General features: G+C 47.6%; 1 protein-coding gene across 1 annotated transcript in view; it reads right to left on the bottom strand.

Moving 5' to 3' along the window:
• SYCP3 (synaptonemal complex protein 3) overlaps positions 1-22,533 on the bottom strand; it is a 1,713,853-nt gene that overhangs the window by 1,354,122 nt on the left and 337,198 nt on the right. Inside the window, exon 2 of the mRNA XM_044087754.1 lies at positions 14,485-14,627. Coding sequence (XP_043943689.1) covers positions 14,485-14,617 — 133 coding nt within the window. The 5' untranslated portion in view covers positions 14,618-14,627. The remainder of the gene's footprint in view (positions 1-14,484; positions 14,628-22,533) is intronic.

Here is a 22,533-nt window from a genome sequence, read left to right as displayed (position 1 = left end):
ATCCCTTTGACCGGGTGAGATGTCTGGAAGGGATTGTAGAGGTACGGAAACCTTCAAGGGGATTTTGTAACCCTCGGATATAATCGACTGTACCCACATCTCTTGAGATAGGGATTGCCAGGCTACTGGGTACAGCGAAATCCTTCCCCGACTGCCTCCAAGGGTGGACAGTCGGGCAACACCTCAGGGATGCTGAAAGGGCTTCTCAGGAAGAGACTCCCAGTTGCCCTGGTTCTGAGGACCCCCCCTGCCTCTAGGGCGTCTGTTATTGTTACCCCTCTGCCTCTGGGGGTAAACTGACCACGTGTGTCCGTGTAGCTCCTTGGGCTTTTCGGAACCACATCTTGCTCCCCTTCTGACCCTTGGGGTATGGTCTAGAAGGAGTGGAAAACTGGACTCCAACGGCAGAAAGAGTTTTAACGTCCTGCTCACACCTGGTCAAGGTATCCTTCACCTGAGGTCCGAACAAAGCCGAACCATCAAAGGGGGTATTAGTGAAGGACGCCTTAAAGGGGTCCGCAAAATTACAAAGCCGCATCCAGGTTTGGCGTCTAAGAGCAACCCCTGTGCCTGCGGCCCTGCTCGCTCCATCGGCCGCATAGGATATGAGCCGCATGGAGGAGTTAGATATGGAATTCAGGATAGCAAGCTGCGAGGCAATCTTTTCCTGAGCCCCAGTAGCAGAAGGATCCTGGACTACTTCTCCCAGTTCCTTGAGAACATCTCGTTGAAGCCTGGTGAAGTGACAAAGATAATTCAGCGAACGCATAGCAAAGGTCGCTGAAGAAAACATCCGCTTTCCATACCTGTCCATGGTCCTAGAGTCCTTATTAGGAGGATGGACAGGTACTGAAGGATCCGCCAGTTCCTTCTTAGTGGCAGCCGCCACCACCATAGCATCCACCGAGACACCCTCGGAAAGGAACTGTTTATCCGAAGGGGCCGTAATGAATTTGGATGGTCTTCTGGGGACAGGTTCCACAGAATCTGGAGCCGCCCACGCCTTCCAAGCCACTACCTGCATAAGTGGGTCGAAAGGCGGAGACACCCAGGAGGTGGAGGGTCGGGATCCAAAAGCCTCCAGGTATACCGACTCATCCTCGGAGGGGTCAATGGAGGGCCAATTCCCCCTCTGTTTGAGGAGCTCAAGGATGTCTGAAAAGGAGACATCCTCAGAGGGGGACCGTGGGGAACCCTCCGACTCATCTAAGTCGGTATCAGATGTAGTAGACTCAGGGGAGTCTGTGTGTTTCCTCTTACATGTCCTCTTCCGAGGGGGTTCCCCTGCAGGATCAGGAGAAACCTCGGAAGAGGAGGAAATTCCCAGTGGGGAAACCTGGGGCGATGGATCCCTGGGCCTGAGAGCAAGAGGCTGGCAAGAGGCGTCTGCAGGCACTGATGAGGGAGGAGCTAGAGGGATGGACCGTTGACCAGGCTCAGAGGCCAGGACACTCCTCATCACCTCAAAGGCTCCTCTCCCCGGGAGGCCGGAACACACCCGCTCCGAAGAAACAGGAATGGCCGGCTCCAAAGAGAGAGAAGGCTCCGAGGCCGATGTCGGAGCCGAGCTTACCAAAGCCGAAGCCCCGAGAGGGAGAGCAGGGTCGGACAAGGGTCCGATGCCACTAGCCCCCTCGGAGCCGACAGTGGAAACCCGACGACCGGATCCCTCCAAGGAAGGTCTCAAGGAGGAGATCGGAGCCGAGGACGACGGAGCCGAAGGATGTATCGGCTCCGCATCAAACAGTCGCTGTCCCGAAGCTCCGGCTCCGAACTGCGTGTGGAGTCGGAGGAGGAAGTTCAAGGATTGGGGCTATAGCGAAGTCTGTTGAGACGGGCTATGGAGCATTTGGGCCAGTGCCTGAGACTTCAACAGCCTGCTTACCACCCTCTCTAAATCGTGGTCAGACAGCCTGGAAGATCTCGAAGATCGGCTCCGATGGCTCCGCTCCGACAAAAGAGGAGACCCCGGAGCCGAGTGGATACTCAGTATAGAAGGGGACCGAGATCTCTTACGGGTCGAAGCCATCAGAGCCGAAGTCCCTTGAACTCCAGATGGAGCCGAGGATATCTCGGCTCCGATGCTGGATAAAGTGTCGGCTCCAGCCGGAGCGGACAAAGCCACAGTAGTCAGGGTATCGGAGCCGGTCGGCGCCGAACCCACTACTTGAACAGAAAATGTATCGGCCCCAGCCGGAGCCGATGTCGGCTCCGACGGAGCCAGAGCCACCAGAGGAGGCTTGGACACAGTAGCCTGAGCCTTCGGTGGCTTAGGAGGTTTTCCTGACCCTAATTTAGGAGGAGAACCTTCTGGCTTAAGTAAGCCTCGGAGGATGAGCTTATTCCTCCTTTCCTGCAGGACTCTCTGGCTAAAAGCATGACACAAAGCACAGGAGTCCTGCAGGTGCAAAGGCCCCAGGCAATAAACACAAGAAGTGTGACCGTCTGTCAGAGACATTTTCTGACAGCACTGGTCACACTTCTTGAAGCCTGAGACCTTGCCTTCCTTTGACATCCTAGGAGGATGGAAACACAAACAATCCCAACAAACACACAAATTAATCCCTTACACAAACACACAGGAAGGGAATAACCAATGGGGAATTAGGCCTGACTAAAAACTTTAGATTAAAGATTACAAAAAGTTTGAAAACAAGGGAATAGGGTGGGCCTGTAACTAACTACAGACTAAACTGACACTAAAAGGGAAAAATAAACCCCTAACTAATCTTTTTCTTATTTCACAAAGAAAAAACTTACCTCAGCTGGCAAAGGAGACCTCTTTCGCTAAGCGGCAAACGAGATCTGGGGTAGTTCCGCCTTGCATCATGGGATATAGGGTTGCCTCGAGCTGGTAAAAGGAGTTCTCGAGCTAAAGCAAGTGCCGAGTCGGAGCCGAGGATCGGCTCCGAACCCATCCAGCAAGAATGAAGGCGAGATTGACAACTTAACATCTCCTTCTGGTGCGGGTCTACCCGAGGCTTGATACGCCAGTAGGATACATTGGGAAATACAGCGAGATAAAGATACTTTAGAGATAGCTTTCCCCAAGTTAAATTTGGCAAAGGAAACGAACAGCTGGTCGGATTGCCTATGGCCAGCTGTCCTATGAGTATAAAAACGAAGCTGCTTATGAACATCTAAAGAGTGCAGCTTGTACTCTCTCTTATTCTGATATTTAGGGAAGAAAACCGGTAAATTTATGGATTGATTTATGTTGGTTTCTGATGCTTTCTTGGGAAGAAAGGAGGGATTGATCCTGAGGTACACTCTATGTGGGTGAAAGAACAGGTAAGGAGGCGTCACAGAGAGAGCCTGAAGCTCCGACACTCTTTTCGCTGAAGTGATGGCTACAAGGAATGCTGTTTTCCATTACAAGAATTTCAGCTCTACTGAAGCAGCGGGTTCAAACGGTGGAGCAGTCAAGGCTTGAAGAACTAATGTAAGATCCCAGGGAGGTACGGCTTCCTTTACAGGGGGTCCAAGTAAAAAGGTGCCCTTGAGAAAGGTTTTACACAATTTGGCTGACATCAAGGGCACTGTATCATGTCCCACATGGTAATGTGATATGGCTGCCAATTGCACTTTGACAGTTGAACAACTAGCGCCTTCCTGAAAGAGTTCAGTTAGGAAGTCTAATATGGATGGAAGAGGAGCCGTAAAGGGATCTAGATTGTGATGCTCCACCCAGATGGAAAAAGTTTCCATTTAGTGTGGTACACTTTCCTGGTGGAGGGCTTATGTGCTGCCACGAGGATGGCTTTGACTGGTGAAGAGATACCGGGAGTCCTAACTAGGAGTGGAACTGGAGCAACCGAGCTGTCAGTTTCAGATTGTCCAGGTTTGGAGTTGGTAGGATCTAGAATCCAAGGGTGATTCACAAGGTGAGACCACAGGTAAGGGAACCAAATTTGCCGAGGCCAGAATGGGGCAATGAGAATCATCTTGCTCCCCAACCGCGAGGCTTTCTGTAAGAGTTGTATCATTAGTGGTAGAGGAGGATAGGCATAGAGTAGACCGGGTGGCCAACCATGCACCAGAGCGTCTCTTGGAGTTTCCCCTGGAGCGGGGATTAGAGCGAAGAAATTGTCGCATTTGGTGTTTGATGGAGATGCAAAAAGATCGCAGCAGGGTCGCCCCCATGTTGCGAATATCTGCTTCGCTACTAGAGGATTGAGAGACCACTCGTACGGGGTAAGAAGGGTGCGGCTGAGCTTGTCCGCTAGGATGTTGGTCCTCCCCGGAATGTGCATTGCAATCAGAAAGCAGTTGATGGAGATCGCCCATTCCCACACTCTCATGGCTTCGCAGCATAGAGGGTAAGATTTGGTTCCCCCCTGTTTGTTGATATACCAGACCACCGACATGTTGTCCGACTGAATTGCAATCGTTCCTGTGGGGAGGAAGCCCTGAAGTGCTTGCAACGCCAACAGCACCGCTCTCATCTCCAGAACGTTAATATGCAGGGAGGTCTCTGTATCGTTCCACGTGCCTTGGACTGTCCTGCCTGAATAATGCCCCCCCCACCCGAGGCGGGAAACGTCCGTGGTCACTGTGGCGAGAGGGGGAGAGGTGCAGAAGGGACGGCCCATATGGAAGTTCGAAGCTTGGAGCCACCATAGTAGCGCCCTCCTGCAAGCCTTGCTGATAGCAATGGGATGGTGGAGAGGAAGGGATAGAAAGGACCATTGCACTAGCAGAGTCCATTGCAGTACCCGCATGTTCAAATGGGCGCATGGAAGGAGCGTAATCGCTGCCGCCATGGAGCCTAGTGCCCTCAGGACCAATTCCGCTGGTGAAGCCTCTGAATGGAGGATAGCCCTCACATGAAGTTGTAAGTTCCGGATTCTCTCGGAAGTTAGGAAGGCTCACAAATCTATGGTGTCTATTCTGGCACCTATGAATTCTATGACCTGCGTTGGAGGCAGTAGAGATTTGCTGACGTTGATAGTAATGCCTAGCTGTGGGGCTAGATGGAGAAAGAAGTCTCTGGCTGAGCAAAGTAGATGCCTTGTTGGTGCGGTCAGGAGCCAGTCGTCCAGGTACGGAAAGACCTGTATTCCCTGGAGTCTCAGGTGGGCCGCAATCACTGCTAATACCATGGTGAACACCCTGGGGGCTGTGGTGAGGCCAAAGGGAAGGACCCTGAACTGGTAGTGACTGGCCCCCAGCCGGAAGCGAAGGAACCTCCTGGATCGTTTGTCCATTAAAATGTGGTAGTACACATCCTTGAGGTCTATAGAGCACATCCAATCGTTTTCCCTCAAAAGGGGGAGGATAGATTGAAGAGTGACCATCCGGAATTTTTCCTTGGTTACTGACAGGTTCAAGCGGGAAAGGTCTAGGATAGGTCTCAAGTCCCCCGTCTTTTTTGGCACCAAAAAGAACCTGGAGTAGAACCCTAATCCGAGCTGGTCTTGGGGGATGGGCTGGATGGCTCTTTTTCTTAGCAGCTGCTGAATTTCTGCAGCTGCGGCCTCCCTCTGATCGGGTGGTACATCGGGGAGGTTCTTGGATTTGGGGACATGGAGTATTGGTATTTTGTACCCTCTGGATATGATGCGAAGCACCCAGCGGTCTGTTGTGATGGACTCCCATGCCGCTAGGTGTTTCGAAAAGCGCCCCCCGACTGCCTCCAGAGTGGAGCAGCCGGGCAACCCCTCAGGGCTGCTGCGCGGGCCGCTCAGAGAAAGGTTCTCTGGACCCAAAGTTTCTTGGAGCCCCTCTGCCCCTAGGGCAGCGTCCTCCCTGTCCACCTCTGCCACGGTAGGACTGGTTGTCCGGAGCTGGTTGGGAATGCTGTGATTTTCGGAACCACATCTTCTTCTGACCCTTTTGGTTCCTCGAAAAGGACCGCTGGGGAGCAGAGAAGCGGACTCCGACGGCAGACAACGTCTTCCCGTCCTTCTCGCTCTGGACAAGTGTCTCGCAAACTGTTTTGCCAAATAGGGCAGAACCATCAAAGGGGGCGTTCGCAAAGGACGCTTTACAGGGCTCCGCAAAATCGCAATGACGGAGCCAGGCCTGACGTCTCATGACTAGGCCTGCTCCACTGGCCCTAGCGGCTCCCTCTGTGGCGTGGGACAATAGCCGCATAGAGGTGTTTGAAATCGATCTCAGAGTGGCCATTCGGGTGGAGTACAATTGTTTGTCATCCTCCGACATGGACTCAGGGGGGGATGCAGCGTATTCTTTGATAAGATCCCACTGCATCCTAATGACATGTGCCATGTAGTTCAGAGACCATACCGAGAAGGTCGCTGAACTAAAGACTCGCTTCCCTAAGCGGTCCATCAAACGGGACTCTTTGCTTGGTGGATGGACTGAGGGGCTCTCCTGAGCCAATTCCCTCTTTGTGGCTGCCGCAGTCAACATGGCATCTAAGGGGGGCCCCTTAATCCAATGTGATCGGTCTGAGGGGGGGCTAAGAATCCTATCCGGGCGCTTCGGTATTGGCTCCACAGTGTCCAGATCCTTCCACGCCCTGGTGGTAATGAGGTCCACCAGGGGGTCGGCTGGAGGGGACACCTAAGAGGTAGATGGGCCTGCCTCGAATGCCTCCAGAAACACGGACTCGTCAGAGGAAGACTTGGGGGCAGACCACCCACCTTTGATTCTCAGCATCTCCATGATGTCTCCAAAGGAGACATCCTCAGGGGGCGATCTTGGGGAGCCTTCCCATTCCTCCAAGTCCGTGTCCTTGGTTAAGGACTCAGGGGAGTCCACGTGCCTCCTTTTGCACTTATGCTTGCGGGGAGCTTCCTCGGGGGGACTGTCCGTGGAGGCCTCGCCAGCAACATCCTGTTCCAATGGAACCATCTGTGACATCGAAGCTTGAAACAAGTTGCAGGCTCGGATCCGATATCAGATCTGTAACCCACAGGTTGCTGACAAATGAACATCCTACTTCAGATGAGTGCATTCAGACAGCAGGTGCAGGACCTACTAGATAAAGCAGGACAACATGAATTGGTGTTGATAATGGGTAACTTAAATGCACATATCGGGACAGACAGAACAGGATATGAGGACTGCCTGGGTCCACATGGGTGGAGCAAAAGGAATAAAGAAGGAGAAGCCATTCTAGACTTCTGTCTGGCAAATGGCTTGATAGTAGCCAACACATGGTTCAGAAAGAGAGACAGTCACAAGATCACATACAAGTGTAGCCAACATGCAACTCAGGTAGACTTCCTCCTAGAAAGGAAAAGGCACTGGGGTAGAATCCATGATTGCAAAGTCATCCCCAGTGAAACAGTCGGTTTACAGCATAAACCAGTAGTTGCCACAATCAGCTGCAAGCAGTGGTCAGAGAAGGCTCTAAGGTCAACAGAGACCAGGCTGAAGACCTGGAAGTTGACTGGAGAGAAAGTACAGCAGTTCAAGGAATTACTCAGGGCTCTAGCACCCCAAGAAGAGGAGGAAATAGGTGGAGTTGAAGAAGAGTGGCAACGCCTAAAAACAGCATGTGTTAGGACTACAGAAAAGATATGTGGCCGAGCCAGGTATGGAAATAAGGTACATAAGGAAAGCAGGTGGTGGAATGCAGAAGTGCAGGAAGTAATCAAAAGAAAGAATGAGTGCAGGAAGAAGTGGGAGATTGAAAAGACTGACCAAGCTAGGAAGGACTACTGGTTTGCTAACAAAGAAACTAAGAAAGAAGTTGCAATAGCAAAGAATAGGGCATCAGAGGCACTCTATCAGCTTCTGGAAAGTAACTCAGTAAGGGGCACAAAGAAACTATACCAGGTTGCAAGGCAAAGACAGAAAGATAAAAAAGATAGTCAGAAACCCTTCATAAGGGATTCCAGCAACAACCTGCTTACCAGCCCACAGGACAGCAAATGCAGATGGAAGGAGTATTTCCAGCAGCTTCTGAATGAAGAAAACCCCACAGAAGCGGTACTGCCCCAGAAACAGCCTACAATGAGAGTAGAAGAGGAGCCCAGCTTAGAAGAAGTAAGAGCAGCACTAAGGAAAATGAAGTCAGGGAAAGCAGCAGGCTCAGATGAGGTCACAGCAGATATGATAAAGATGCTGGGTGAGCTAGGGGAGAAATGGCTCCTGAGGGTACTAATTGCAGTGTGGAGAGAAAGGCGTATTCCAGATGACTGGAAAATAAGCATACTCGTGCCAGTGTACAAGAACAAAGGGGACATCCACAACTGTGGACAGTACAGAGGCATCAAACTCCTACCACACTGCATGAAAGTTCTGGAGACGGTGATTGATAAACGGATACGCAGAATAGTAGAATGTAAGGTGGGAGATGAACAGTTCGGATTCAGATCAGGCTGCAGCACAATTGACCCGATGTTTGCATTGAGACAGATACTTGAGAAGAAACTAGAGAAGAGGAGAGAGTCAATCTGGGCTTTCCTAGACTTGGAGAAAGCATATAACAAGGTCCCAAGAAAGCTGAACTGAGCAGTACTGCGGTGGTTTGAAGTCCCAGAAACATTGGTAGAATTAGTACAGGCTATGTACAAGGACCCAGTGACTCAAGTACGAACAGTATTTGGCCTCACTGAGGGGTTCCCAGTGGGAGTGGGTGTACACCAGGGTTCAGCTCTGAGCCCACTGCTGTTCATACTGGCAATGGACTACATCAGCAAACAGGTTGGAGGGGACAGATCAACAAAGCTGCTGTATGCAGACAATGTGGCAGTACAGGCAGACTCTGAACTAGAACTTCAGCAAAGGATAGGAGAATGGAATGCTAATCTGAAGGCACATGGGATGAAACTAAGCACAGATAAGACAGTGATAATGGCAGCAGATTGGAGAAATCAGAAGAAGCTGAGATTAGAGATAGATGGGAAGATAGTGGAACAGGTAAACAGCCTCAAGTATCTGGGAGGGGTGGTTGAGGAGAAGGGTAGTCTGAATGAAGAGGTCAAAGCTAGAATCAGAGGGGCTGCAGTCAACTGGCATAGAGTATCAGGTGTAGTCTATGAAGAAGAATGCCAAAGAAGCTGAAATGTAAGGTGTACAAGACAGTGGTGCGGCCAGTACTACTGTATGGTACAGAAACCTGGGCAGTAAAGGCAGAACAGTTGAAGAAGCTAGAGGTGATGGAAATGAAGTGCCTGAGAAAGGTGGTAGGATGCAAACCGCGGGACAGGCAAAGAAATGAGGACATAAGAGCAGAAGCCAAAGTAGCTCCAATTGCAGAAAAGATCAAAGAAAACAGATTACGATGGTATGGGCACATGTGTAGAAAAGCAGAAGACAATCTGGTGAGGGAGATTTGGGACAGACAGGAAGAAGGTAAGAGGAAGCGAGGGCGTCCAGCAAAGAGGTGGATGGATTGTGTGAAAGAAGATCTGTGACAGTCAGGCATGAGTGTTGAAGAAGGCAGGAGAGTGGCACTGAATCGAGAGTTGGCGACAGTTAATACGATACCCCGACTCCATGTAAATGGGAAAAAGTGGATGATGATGATGAGTTGCACATGGATGATCACTGATGCATTGTGCTGCGCCACTAACCTGGAGGTGTGGGTATCTTTGATGAATATGGATACACCCTCGCCTTTTGTGTTTCGGTCCTGGTTCTGTGACCGAAAGGTGTGGTATGAGTTATAGCTTGGTAGTGCTGGGGTGCTCTCAGGAGCCTTAAACCAGGTTTCTGTTACTGCACAGATGTCAATGTTCTCCATACTGAGGAGTGCCTCGAGTGCGTGCATTTTGAGGTTTAGACTTCTGGCGTTGAGTAGCATTACCCTCAGTTTTTGGTTACTTGTGTTATTTACGGTAGTGGGTTTGTCTTTTGAGCCTTGCCTAAAAAAGCCACTATGGGGGTGACAAGAGCCTTGGCCAGTATCAGAAAGCCTAACGGTGACAGGTGCAAGCCATCTTTTGCAAAGCAACCAATGTGGCTTGTCGAGCATGTCATCCCAGGCAGACAGATACTGGATCCCCTTTGAATGACACCACAAACTTAGCCAATTGTTGAAATTGATAATTTTTTCTTTATACTGTGGCATCATTCTTGGTGAGGGCAGGATGCTGGTCAGGGTCATACCGGCCTGAGCTACATGATCAGAGAGCTCTTCCATGTCTCTTTTCATGTAGTCCAGGGAGGTACTTCTCAGGTCATTCACACCAACATGGACAATGACAAGAGTCGTATTTGTACTTGTTCTGGAGTGACCTGAGTGCTTGTGTTATGTGGTGGATCCTGGCGCCCAGTAGGCAGCTAACTGTAACCTTCTCCTTGTCCAGCCTGGTTAGTGTGACATCAGTGTGCCTGACTATAGAGTTGCCTATTACTAGCGGGTTGGGTATGTTATTTTGCCTTAAGGGCTGTGATTGCGTGGCACACTGATTATGTAAAGTATGTGTTTCATGGTTGGTGATGGGGTGTGGAGGTTGCTTGGATGTCTGCTTTGGAGGTCTCTGTTGCTTTTGCAGATTTTTATTTAGAGCCTCCGAGTATGTTTTTGTGTATTTATGTGTGTTATTTGCCAGTGTTGGTTTATTAGTTCTATTTGAGACTGGTGGTGTGTTGCAAGTATTACCATTCTCCTCTTGACTGTCAGTTCCAGTCTTGGGTTGAGAGAGCTTTGCCTCCAGTTTGGCTGTATAATTGCATCTCTCGCATATATTAGTGTTAGGTGGTAGGAGAAGAGGGTTGTCTGTGTACATGAGGCAGTTGTAACATTGCCTCAAAATGCCCAGATTCACCAGTTGGACTGGAGAGTATACTGGAAACTGCCCTTTGGACATGCCTGAATAGGAAGAGTAAGCTGTTTTTCTGATTGGCTGGTGGGGACGAATAGAGGGCCTTGTCCTTCTGGACAGTATAGGGGGGGGGTCTATAGGGTTAATTAGTGCTTGCTATGAGTTTTTAGCAAGTGCTTGGCTGTGAAATGAATGGTTTGAGTGCTAAAGTTGAAGGTTTGTCTAGTTCCAAGGGAAAAATTGAAGAGTACACTTCGTGGAGCCGTGAATAGTTTAACCCTAGCTAACTGGCGCTGCCCGGCACGCAAAACCACGAAAATTTAGTTTTTATAGCAGGAAAGTGAAAGAGAGAAATTAGCCCAAAATGGCCAATAAGCTACTAACTTCTGGGCTGAAACCACTCCTCCAGGGACAGATAGGCTGCTCAAAAGCTCCCCTCTCTCACAGGTGAACACAGAAACTTCCTTTTATCCAAATAAGGTATGGGCAACACAGAAACTTGTAACACAGCCCTGGATTCAGCAATAACCTGAAAACTGGACTATACTAGTTCAGAAGGCGAGAAATAAGTATATATATGTTTTTTTTTTCAGAAAATAGAGCAGATACAATCAAAACAACACTTTAAAGGCACAGAAAAGGCTATAGCACTTTAGTGTGTAGCCTACAACAGTTAAACAGATTATTTAACACAAAAACAACTTAATTCATAGTGCAGGCAGCAAATAAGTACAATATGTAGCAATAACAAACTTTTTAAATCACAGGAACGCTAAAAATTCGGCGTTTTAGGCGGAATTAGGTTAAGACAGCAAGAAAAGCAGAAAAATGATACTTAATCACTTCAAAGTCTCTCTTTTGTCTCTCTGCTGCTGTAGACTCTGCAGGATACCTGGAAGGCACCTGCTGAGCAGAATACAAGCACAAAAACCGTGCAAATGCGGTTTTTATAGCAGGGAAGTGAAAGAGACAGAAATTAGCCCAAAATGGCCAAGAAACTGCTAACTTCTGGGCTGAAACCACTCCACCAGGGACAGATAGGCTGCTCAAAGCTCCCCTCTCTCACAGGTGAACAGAGAAACTTTCTTCTATCCAAGTAAGGTATGGGCAACACAGAAACTTGTAACACAGCCCCAGATTCAGCAATAACCTGAAAACTGGACTATACTAGTTCAGAAAGGTGGGAAACAAGTATTTTATTTTTGGGGTTTTTTTTTCAGAAAATAGAGCAGATACAATCAAAACAATACTTTACCCAATTAACCAGTTAAAAAGCTCAAAACTGAGCCCTGTTCCAGCAGTCTTCAGACAAGTTTTAACTGCACACTCCTGCCACTAGGGTGCAGAGAAACCTCCAAGAAAGAAGGCCTGGATCAGTGCACAAGATATACAAACAAAGCAAGATCCAGAAGGCCTGAATCTAGTCTATGCTACAGCAAACAAGGCGTACCGATTACAGAAAGAAACAATTCAAATAAGCCTGTGCAATAAGCCTTTAACCAGAAATTCCCAGCTCAGAAGGGCAGAATCTAGGCTCTCCTCCCACAAAAATGCAGACCACAAACCTTCTTAATGTAAAATAACTGGCCTGAATCCCAGGTGCTTAACCCAGAACTAAAACACTTTTAGAATAACAGACACTGAGCCTTCAATCAGCAATTCCCAATTTAGAAGGATGTACGCTACCTGTCCTGCCACAGCAGTGCAGACCACAAACCTTCTTAATGTAAAACAACTGGTTTGAAGCCCAAGTGCTTAAACCAAAAGCCTTAGAAAAACAGTTACAATTTAATCAGGCTACTTGTTGTTGCCTTTCGGCTTTTCCCGATTAGGGGTCGCCACAGCAGAACTCCGGTCCGCTAATGACTGGCAGGAGATTTTCATAAACGCCGAGGTGCCAGCTCGACGTTCAACCTTCAGCGAAGGCACGCCCATTTACGCATGTCTTTCGAATGCCCACCCAACCACGGAGAGGACATGCAGACTCCACACAGAAGGCACTCCCCACACTCCAGTCGAGAATTGAACGGGAGAACCTCTTGCTGTGAGGCAACAACGTTACCGCTGCACCACAGCGGAATTAATAACAAGCAGTAATAAATGTAGCAGAATAAATTCAATTGAATACTTTTAAGAAAAGGCAAAAGCAAAATAAGGTAATAAAGTAGGAAGAAACACAAATTCAATAAGGCAGATGAAGTGCAATTTTTTTTTTTTTTTTTGTGGAGTGGGAGGGAACAGAGCAGATTAATATACTATAGGGATGTCCTTCCCAAGTGCTCTCTCGGTACACAGCAGAGGAGATGGGACTGGTAGGAGTATCTGAAATCAAAATATGATCTCACTGTACTCAGTTGAGTGAGAAAATGAGATGGGTCCAGAAGGAGTGCCCAAAAACACATTTACAGCAGGGATGGGCAATTAAAAAGCCACCAAGATTAACACCACAACAGGAAACAGGGAGGGGGAGTGGGGAACTAACAACTGCAGATAGACAGAGACACAATATTTAATGACTCAAATCTTAACTAAGTGCAGAGAAAAGTATACTTAAATCAGCTTGTGTCCAGTTGATATATGCAGACAAGTCTTGGTAGCCAACAACTCCGAAGAAAATGATTACTAGAAATGTAACCAACACAGATTTTAATGCAAGCTCAAACCCCCAGGCTAACACTAACACTAACACAGGAATTCAAAAGCAGTCTAACAACTTTCAATGAGCCCAGATGGCTACACTTTTTTCACACTTCAGGCAACTAACTGCAAATAGACAGAGAAACAATATTTAATGACTCAAATCTTAAATAAGTGCAGAGAAAAGTACACTTAAATAAGCTTGTGTCCAGTTGATATATGCAGACAAGTTTCAGTAGCCAACAACTCCGAAGAAAATGATTACTAGAAATGTAACCAACACAGATTTTAATGCAAGCTCATACCCCCAGGCTAACACTAACACTAACACAGGAATTCAAAAGCAGTTTAACAACTTTCAATGAGCCCCGATGGCTACACTTTTTCACACTTCAGGCAACTAACTGCAAATAGACACACAATATTTACCGAATCAAAGACACACAATATTTACTGAATCACATCTTAAATAAGTGCAGAGAAAAGTATACTTAATTCAGCACTGAGATCCAAACTGTCCACTGGCAGAAAAGCATTGACAGGCACAGGTGGTAGCTGTACTCTCTTAGTCTGAGACACAATCCCATGACGTGTTAGCAGGAAACATGCAATAACAAAACAGAAGTAATAGCTATGCTAGGGATTATAGGAAAGGAAATCTAAATAGACAATTCACTGCAGAACACTCTAGTTATCAGATAAGGTCTATAACCAAAATATTTAGATTTCCATCCCAGAAGGACACGTGTCAAAAATCCATCCAGGGTAATGTGTCAGATATTTTTTTATCCCAATTTAAAGGATTGCCTTTATTTGCTCCTAAACTGTCACTCTTTAACATAAATATGGTGATTAAATCAAAGCCCATTTATTTCATCAGGGTATCACCACATCTGTCTGACGACACTTTTATCACACACCTGGCCAATGAGGCACATTGATTTAAGAGAAATGTAGAAAATACTAAGCTATCACACCTGGACTTGGCATGCATACATTTATAACAAATATATTTAGGCTCTACTTCTTCCTAACATGATGCAATAATTCATGCAGTGAACTGCCAAACATAAATGTGGCAACTGCCATCAGTATAAACACAACCACTTTAACCATCTGATTCTACAAAATGTGTACTGTAACAAGCTGCTGAAATCTCTACCTTCTCTAACATCCTCCTCAGATCCACTAAGGTCTTTTTTTGGTTCTTCCTCAAACTCGTAAGCAAGCAGTGCTTTATCATCTTGTACTGGTTTAGCTGATTTTACAGTCTGTTTTCTTGCTGCAGGTGCCATAATCCTCTTCCTAAGTAAGAAAGAAAAAGTCAGATACTTGTAAAGAACGATGTTATACCTAATATCAAAAAGTAGAGTTAATGTTTTGAAAGGGAAGGGCTAGGATCATCGAGTAATACTAAACCAATACCAAGCTAATACTGGATTATCATGTCTTCCCATAGAAAGCCAACCATCTATTTACACCGTACATTTTACTGTTCAATGAAAATAATCAGAAGAAAAATAACAAGTTGCTACAACTGCACATTAGCTAGACATAATATATGAAAACATCAGACGTCACAACCAGAGTGGCAAGAAAGACGAACTTATGTACTTACCATAACCACAGATCTGCAAGAGCAGGTCCAGGCTTAGTAACACTTAGGACTAACATCGCAGCCATTAGGACCAGCAAACCAAACTTTCCCAGGCTGCTAGTACCTCCCCATCCTACAATGCAATGTACCTCTCTCCCTCTCTAGAGCTGAGATAAGATACATTAAACAGCATAATACAAGGAACAAAATGAGAAGTTATGTACCTTCCATAACGTTCCATGTTAGTTGTCTTCTCTCGCCTTCTTTCTTGCTTGATGGGTTCGGAGCCGATCCTCGGCTCCGACTCGGCACTTTGCTAAGCTCGAGAGTCACTTTTACCAGCTCGAGGCAGCCCCATATCCCATGATGCAAGGCAGTAAGTACCCAGATCTCGTTTGTTGTCTATAGGCAATAACACCTAGCATAAAAAACTTCCCAAAAGGAAGAAAGAAGGCAGAGAAAAAGCCTGAAGGATGGGTTAGGAAGACCAGAACTGTATGGTCTTAAGAAGCATTCTTCCATGTAGGGAGAAAAAGGTCTGTCCAGGCCAGGGGAAGGAGGGAGGGTCGCAAGAAAGAAGGCGAGAGAAGACAACTAACATGGAACGTTATGGTAGGTACATAACTTCTCAATGTTAAGTTGTCAATCTCGCCTTCATTCTTGCTTGATGGGACCGTCCTAGCACCTCTATCCTGGGTGGCTCAATGGAACAGACTCTTGAGAACTGTAGAGCCAAAACTGGCTCTGTCCCTGGAGGCCAAATCCAATTTGTAATGAGAAACAAAGGTATGAGGAGTGGCCCAAGTGGCTGCTGCACAAATAGTGTCTAATGGAAGTCTAGCCTGAAAGGCTGTGGAAGTGGCTAAGCTTCTGGTTGAATGCACTTTAGGTTTCGAGCACAGCTGTTTTCCCCTGAGCTGATAGATTTCAGAGATGACAGAAGAAAGCCATCTAGATAAGGTCACTTTTGAGACGGGAAGGCCTTTTTTGTTATCAGCATAAGAAATAAAGAGCTGATCGGATTTCCTGAATTGTTTTGTTCTGTCCAAATAATATCTGAGTTGGCGGTGAACATCAAGATAATGTAATTTTTGTTCCGATCTGTTTGAGTAATTTGGGAAAAATACAGGAAGGTCAATAGACTGATTCAAATTAGTCTGAGGCGACCTTAGGCAAAATGGTCGGATTAGTTCTCAAGGATACTCTGTCTTTGTGGAAGACCAAATAGGGGGGACGAACAAAGAGAGCATGAAGTTCAGACACTCTCCTAGCCGATGTAATAGCAACCAGGAATAGAGTTTTCCATGAAAGAAATTTCAGGGAACATGAAACAGCTGGCTCGAAGGGAGGAAGAATCAAGGATGTCAGCACTAAATTTAGGTCCCATTGAGGAGGAGGACTCCTGACTGGAGGTTTCAGGAGAAAAATTCCTTTTAAGAAGGCTCTACAAAGCCTGTGGGACATAATGTTGTGATCTGCGAACCCGACATGAAAGTTCGAGATAGCAGCCAACTGAACTTTGACCATGGAAGAAGAAGAGCCCGCGTGAAAGATTTCCGCTAAGAAATCCAAAACTGCTTGGACTGGAGCAGTAAAGGGATCAATATTTTTAGCTTTTCTCCAACAAGAAAAGCGTTTCCATTTGCTGGTATAAATCCTTCTAGTAGAGGATTTTAGGGAAGCTACTATGATGTCCCTAACAGGATTAGAGATCATATGAAGCCTGGCTAAGGAAGGAAGTGGAGCAACCATGCTGTGAGGTTGAGAGAAGGGATAGACCGATGCAGCTGACCCGATTGGTGAATCAGAAGGTCTGGTACTGGGTCCAGATGCCACAGCTGCACCAAAAGGTGACGATGGAGGAACGGAAACCAAATTTGTCGAGGCCAATAGGGAGCAATGAGAATCATTTTGGCTCTCAAAACGGTGGCTTTCTGGAGAACTTGTGGAATCAGTGGAAAGGGAGGAAGGGCATAAAGAAGTCCCTGGGGCCAATCCTGGGTTAGAGCGTCTCTGGGGGGATGGCCTGGCAGCGGGAAGAGAGAAAAGAAGTCTGGGCATTTGCTGTTTTGGGGAGTAGCAAAAAGATCGCAACAAGGGCAGCCCCATTCTAGAAAAATCTCTTCCACTATAGATTGTTTGAGAGACCACTCGTGAGGCATGAGAATAGCTCTGCTCAATCTGTCCGCTAAAATGTTGGTTTTCCCAGGGATATGCGTTGCTACCAGAAACCGATGAGAGGAGATCGCCCATTGCCAGAGTCTGAGAGCTTCTCGACACAAGGGGTAGGACTTGGTTCCGCCCTGTTTGTTGATATACCATACTACAGACATGTTGTCCGTGTGAACTGCAATTGTTCCCAAGGGAAGAAAGTCGTTGAGGGCTTGCAATGTTAAAAGCACTGCTCTCATCTCTAGGACATTTATGTGCAGGTGGTATTTGAACGGTTGCCACGTCCCATGAACCATCCTGCCCTGATAATGACCCCCCCACCCGATCAGGGAGGCGTCCGTAGTGACAGTGGCTACCGGGGCCGGGGATACAAAGGGTCTGCCTTGGTGAATTTGGGGAGAAGTAATCCACCATGAAAGATGATTCCTGCAAATTTGTGTCACCAGGATTTGGTGACGCATTGGAAGTTGTTGGTAAGACCACTGAGTGAACAACATCCACTGAAGCAGGCGCATGTAGAAGCGGGCCAGGGGAAGAAGGGTAATGGCCGCAGCCATGAGGCCCAACACCTTCAGAACCATTCTGGCTTGTACTTTTTTGCTGGCTAGGATGATCCTCACGTGACTTTGTATATCTGAGATTCTTTGGTCTGTGAGGGTTGCTGACATCCGAACAGTGTTTAAGTTTGCGCCTATGAAAGTAATAGACTGGCAGGGCAATAAGGAGGATTTTTCGTAGTTGATCGAAACTCCCAATTGAGTGCAGAGATTTATTGTGTAATCCCTGGCTTGAAGAAGTTGATGCCTGGTGGTGGCTGAAAGGAGCCAGTCGTCGAGATACGGAAACACCTGGAATCCTTGACGTCTCAGGTGAGCCGTGACCACTGCCATACATTTGGTGAACACTCTGGGGGCTGTAGTGAGACCAAAGGGCAGGGCTCTGAATTGGAAATGATTGGACCCCAGCCGAAAGCGGAGAAATCTTCTGGAGCGTCTGTGAATTTTTATGTGATAGTACGCGTCCTGAAGATCTATTGAGCACATCCAGTTGTCCTTCTCTAGGAAGGGCAAAATTGACTGAAGTGTGACCATTCGAAATCTTGTCTTTCTCACAGACTTGTTGAGTCTGCTGAGATCCAATATTGGTCTCCAGTCTCCCGTCTTTTTGGGGACCAAAAAGAATCTTGAGTAGATTCCGGGCTCTGAATGGTCTGTTGTAACTGGCTGAATGGCTCTTTTTTGTAGAAGTTTTAATACTTCTAACTCTGTAACTTCCCTTAGACCGGGTGGTACATCTGAAAGGGAATTTGTGTGAGAGAAGGGACTTTCCTCGAAAGGAATTTTGTAACCCTCGGATATAATCGACTGTACCCATCTGTCTTGAGTGAGGGAACGCCAGGCTTCTGGGTACAGCGATAGTCTTCCCCCGACTGCCTCCAAGGATGGACAGTCGGGCAACATCTCAGGGATGCTGAAAGGGCTTGTCAGAGAGAGGCTCTCTGCTTCCCTGGTTCTGTGGACCCCCTCTGCCTCTAGAGCGCGTCTGTTATTATTACCCCTCTGCCTCTAGGGTTAAACTGACCACATGTATCCGGCGTGACTCCTTGGGATTTGGAACCACATCTTTCCACCCTTCTGTCCTTTAGGGTAAGGTCTAGAAGGGGTGGAAAAATGGACCCCTGCAGAAAGAGTCTTGCCGTCCTGTTCACACCTGGTCAATGTATCCTTCACTTGAGGGCCAAACAAAGCTGACCCATCAAAGGGAGAGTTTGTGAAGGGCCTTAAAGGGATCTGCAAAATTACAGAGCCGCATCCAGGATTGGCGTCTAAGAGCCACCCCTGTACCTGCGGCTCTACTCGCTCCATCTGCTGCATATGATATCAGTCGCATGGAGGAGTTAGCTATAGAATTAAGGATTCCTAGCTGAGAAGCAATTTTCTCTTGAGCCCCTGCAGCTGTAGGATCCTGTACTACTTCACCTAGTTCCTTAAGGATGTCCCTTTGGAGTCTGGTGAAGTGACATAAGTAGTTCAGCGAACACGTAGCCAAGGTCGCTGAAGAGAACATCCGCTTACCATACCTATCCATGGTCCTAGAATCCTTATTAGGAGGATGGACAGGTACGGAAGGATCTGCAAGTTCCTTCATAGTGGCAGCTGCCACCACCATGGCATCAACAGGGACACCTTTCGTAAGGAATTGCTTTTCCGGGGCAGTAATAAATTTAGATGGCCTCCTAGGAACTGGCTCTACAGAGTCAGGAGCAGCCCAAGCCTTTCGAGCAATAACCTCCATAAGGGGGTCGAAAGGCGGAGACACCCAGGAGGTGGAGGGCCGAGATCCAAACGCCTCTAGGTATACCGACTCATCCTCAGAGGGATTTGTGGAGGCCCAGTTTCCCCTCTGTTTGAGGAGTTCTATGATGTCTGAAAAGGAGACATCCTCAGAGGGGGATCTTGGGGATCCCTCCAACTCATCTAAGTCGGTATCTGAAGTGATAGACTCAGGGGAGTCTAGGTGTTTCCTCTTACAAGTCCTCTTGCATGGAGGATCTCCTGACTGATCAGGAGAATCCTCGGAAGAGGGGGTTATTCCCAGTGGGGAAACCTGAGGCGGAGGATCTCTGGGTCCGGGAGCAAGAGAGATGGCAGAGATATCGACAGGCACTGTAGAAGGAGGAGCTAAGGGAATAGACTGCTGGCTGAGCCCAGTGGCCAGCACACTCTTCATCACCTCGAAGGCCCCCCTCCCAGGGAGGTCCGAGAGAACCTGTTCCGAAGAAACCAGAACTCCAGGGCCCACCGAAAGGGAAGGCTCTGAGGCAGATGTCGGAGCCGAGCTCACCAAGGCCGAGGCTCCAAGGGGAAGAGTGGGGTGGGACAAGGGTCCGATGCCACTCACCCCTCGGAGGAGACCAGGAAGCCCAACCACGAATCCCTCTAAGGAAGGTCTCAAGAGGAGATAAGAGTAGATGCCGAGGGTGCAGAAGGGGGGGTATCCGCCCCTCAGCCATAGCAGAAACTATCCCCGAAGACTCCAGCTCCAAACTCTGAGGTAGAGTCGAAGGAGGAACTTCAAGAGGGTGTGGACTAATAGTCGTCTGTTGAGACGGACTATGCAGCATCTGGGCCAGTGCCTGTGATTTCAATAATCTACTGACCACCCTCTCTAAATCATGGTCTGAAAGCCTGGATGACCTAGATGATCGGCTCCGATGACTCCGTTCCGAGAGGAGAGGTGAGGCCGGAGCCAAGAGTATCGGTTCCAAGGAAGGGGACCTGGACCTCTTCCTCGAAGGAACCATCGGAGCCGAAGAGACCATAGATGCAGCCGGAGCCGAGGACTTTTCGGCTCCGACAGAAAGTCTCGATGCATCGGCTCCAGCCGGAGTCAATACAGACATAACAGTAACGGTGTCGGAGCCAGTCGGCGCCAACACCGAAGCCTGAGCCACATGGTGGTCGGAGCCAGTCGGAGCCGACACCGATGTGACCGTAACAGTATCGGCACCGATAGCCATCGGTGCCGAAGGTTTTTGCAAACCAGGATCGGCTCCAGCCGGAGCCGATCTCGACTCCGAAGGAGTCGGAACCGAGGCCACAGGCTTGGACACAGAAGCCTGGGCCTTGGAAGACATTGAAGTCTTGCTCGGAGCCGATTTAGCCGGAGAGCCCTCCGGTTTAAGGAGACCCCTTAAAATCAACTTATTTCTCCTCTCCTGCAGGACTCTCTGGCTAAAGGAATGACAAATCGCACAGGAGTCCTGCAGGTGGAGAGGTCCCAGGCAATATAAACAAGAAGTGTGACCGTCTGTCAGAGACATCTTTTGACAGCACGAGTCACACTTCTTAAAGCCTGAGACCCTCTGCTCTTTGGACATAGTGGACAAACTCAGAACCACACAGTCCCAAACAAACAACTAAACTATAGTTGAAACAGTAAAACCTCAACACACACACACACCCTGACAGGGGGGGAGGAAGGCCTGACTAAAACAATTAAGGAGGAAGGATAATTTTAGTCAAAAAGGGCTTAATATAAACTAAAAATGTCAGATATTAAGTTTAAAAGTGAAAAGGGGCTAAAAGCAGTTTAATATAAAACACTTACCAGGAGCTGGTAAAAGGAGGACCTCATCAGCGAAGCGGCAAACGAGATCTGGGTACTTACCGCCTTGCATCATGGGATATGGGGCTGCCTCGAGCTGGTAAAAGTGACTCTCGAGCTTAGCAAAGTGCCGAGTCGGAGCCGAGGATCGGCTCCGAACCCATCAAGCAAGAATGAAGGCGAGATTGACAACTTAACATCATCTTGTTTGGGAAGATGGGTGGGTTGTTACCAAGGATGGGCACATTCTTAAAGATCTATCATCAGGGCAAGTACATAATTTTCATATCCAGTTAGAGCATATCCATCCCTGGTGACTAGCAGGACAGTGACTCATGCGCGCCCTACTGGGTGCTCCCCTTGGAAAACATAACTTTGATGAAGGTGCCACCAAAGGAAGATCTAGATCTGGAAATGAAATTCCTCTTCTAGTGCTTTCCAAGTGTGTTCACAGAAGACCATCCAGCTGATTTACAAATGTCATCAACAGCAGAATTTCTGAAAAAGACTACTGAGGTAACTAAAGAACAAGTCTAAAGTATAGTTGTGTAACTTGCACTTACCCATAACAGTAGATGTTAGAATTCCTCAATCCTGCAATAGCCTTTAGGCTCCATGGGTTGTGTCTTATCTAAGACACAATTGGCCAGCTTCTAAAAGCTCCAGTTTCCTCCCACACTTTTGACTACTGACTGGACAGTCCTGAGAAGGGAAAATCAGCAGTAAGAGTGAAAACTCTTCACAACTTTCTTATTTAAAATAAAGTATGCTATTCATCTTGAAGTAAACAAAAAAGAAACACCCATCACACTATTTACCAACAATGCTTGGTAGAAGGAGGGTGGCAGTAGCTACTGCAGGTGTGACGAATTTGAACATGTACTGTTATGGTTAGCTGCAACTTACACAACTGTACTATGCGCATTATTCCCACTGCTGCCTTAGCCTTTAGGGTATATGGGCAGATTGCCAAAGCCTATCCAACCTGGGGGGAGGAAGGATACATATCTAAAAGCCCCTGGAGAATGGTTTTAGCAGAGCCAGTCCTGAATCTAAGAAAGGAATCCAGTCTTTAATGCTTCACAAAGGTAAAGACAAAAAATTATGTAGCTGCCTCTAGAATGCTTCTAGAGTCCACCTCTTTCCAATATGATTTCGTAGAAAACAAGGCTCTCGTAGAGTGTGCCTTGATACTGCCTGAATCTGGTTTAGCAAGGCGGATATAACAAAAGGCAATAGCTAAGGGCAGCCATCTGCAAATAATCTGTTCTGATATATGTTGTCCTTTTTAAGTCTCAACATAAATACCCAGCTGATAAGCCTTTCTAAAAGACC

This window comes from Protopterus annectens, chromosome 11.part0 (genome assembly GCF_019279795.1).
Source record: "Protopterus annectens isolate FY-2018-M chromosome 11.part0, PAN1.0, whole genome shotgun sequence".
In the NCBI taxonomy this organism is placed as follows: domain Eukaryota; kingdom Metazoa; phylum Chordata; order Ceratodontiformes; family Protopteridae; genus Protopterus; species Protopterus annectens.
The sequence above is the reverse complement of the archived record's forward strand: the minus strand, read 5'-3'. Positions and strand labels throughout refer to the sequence as shown.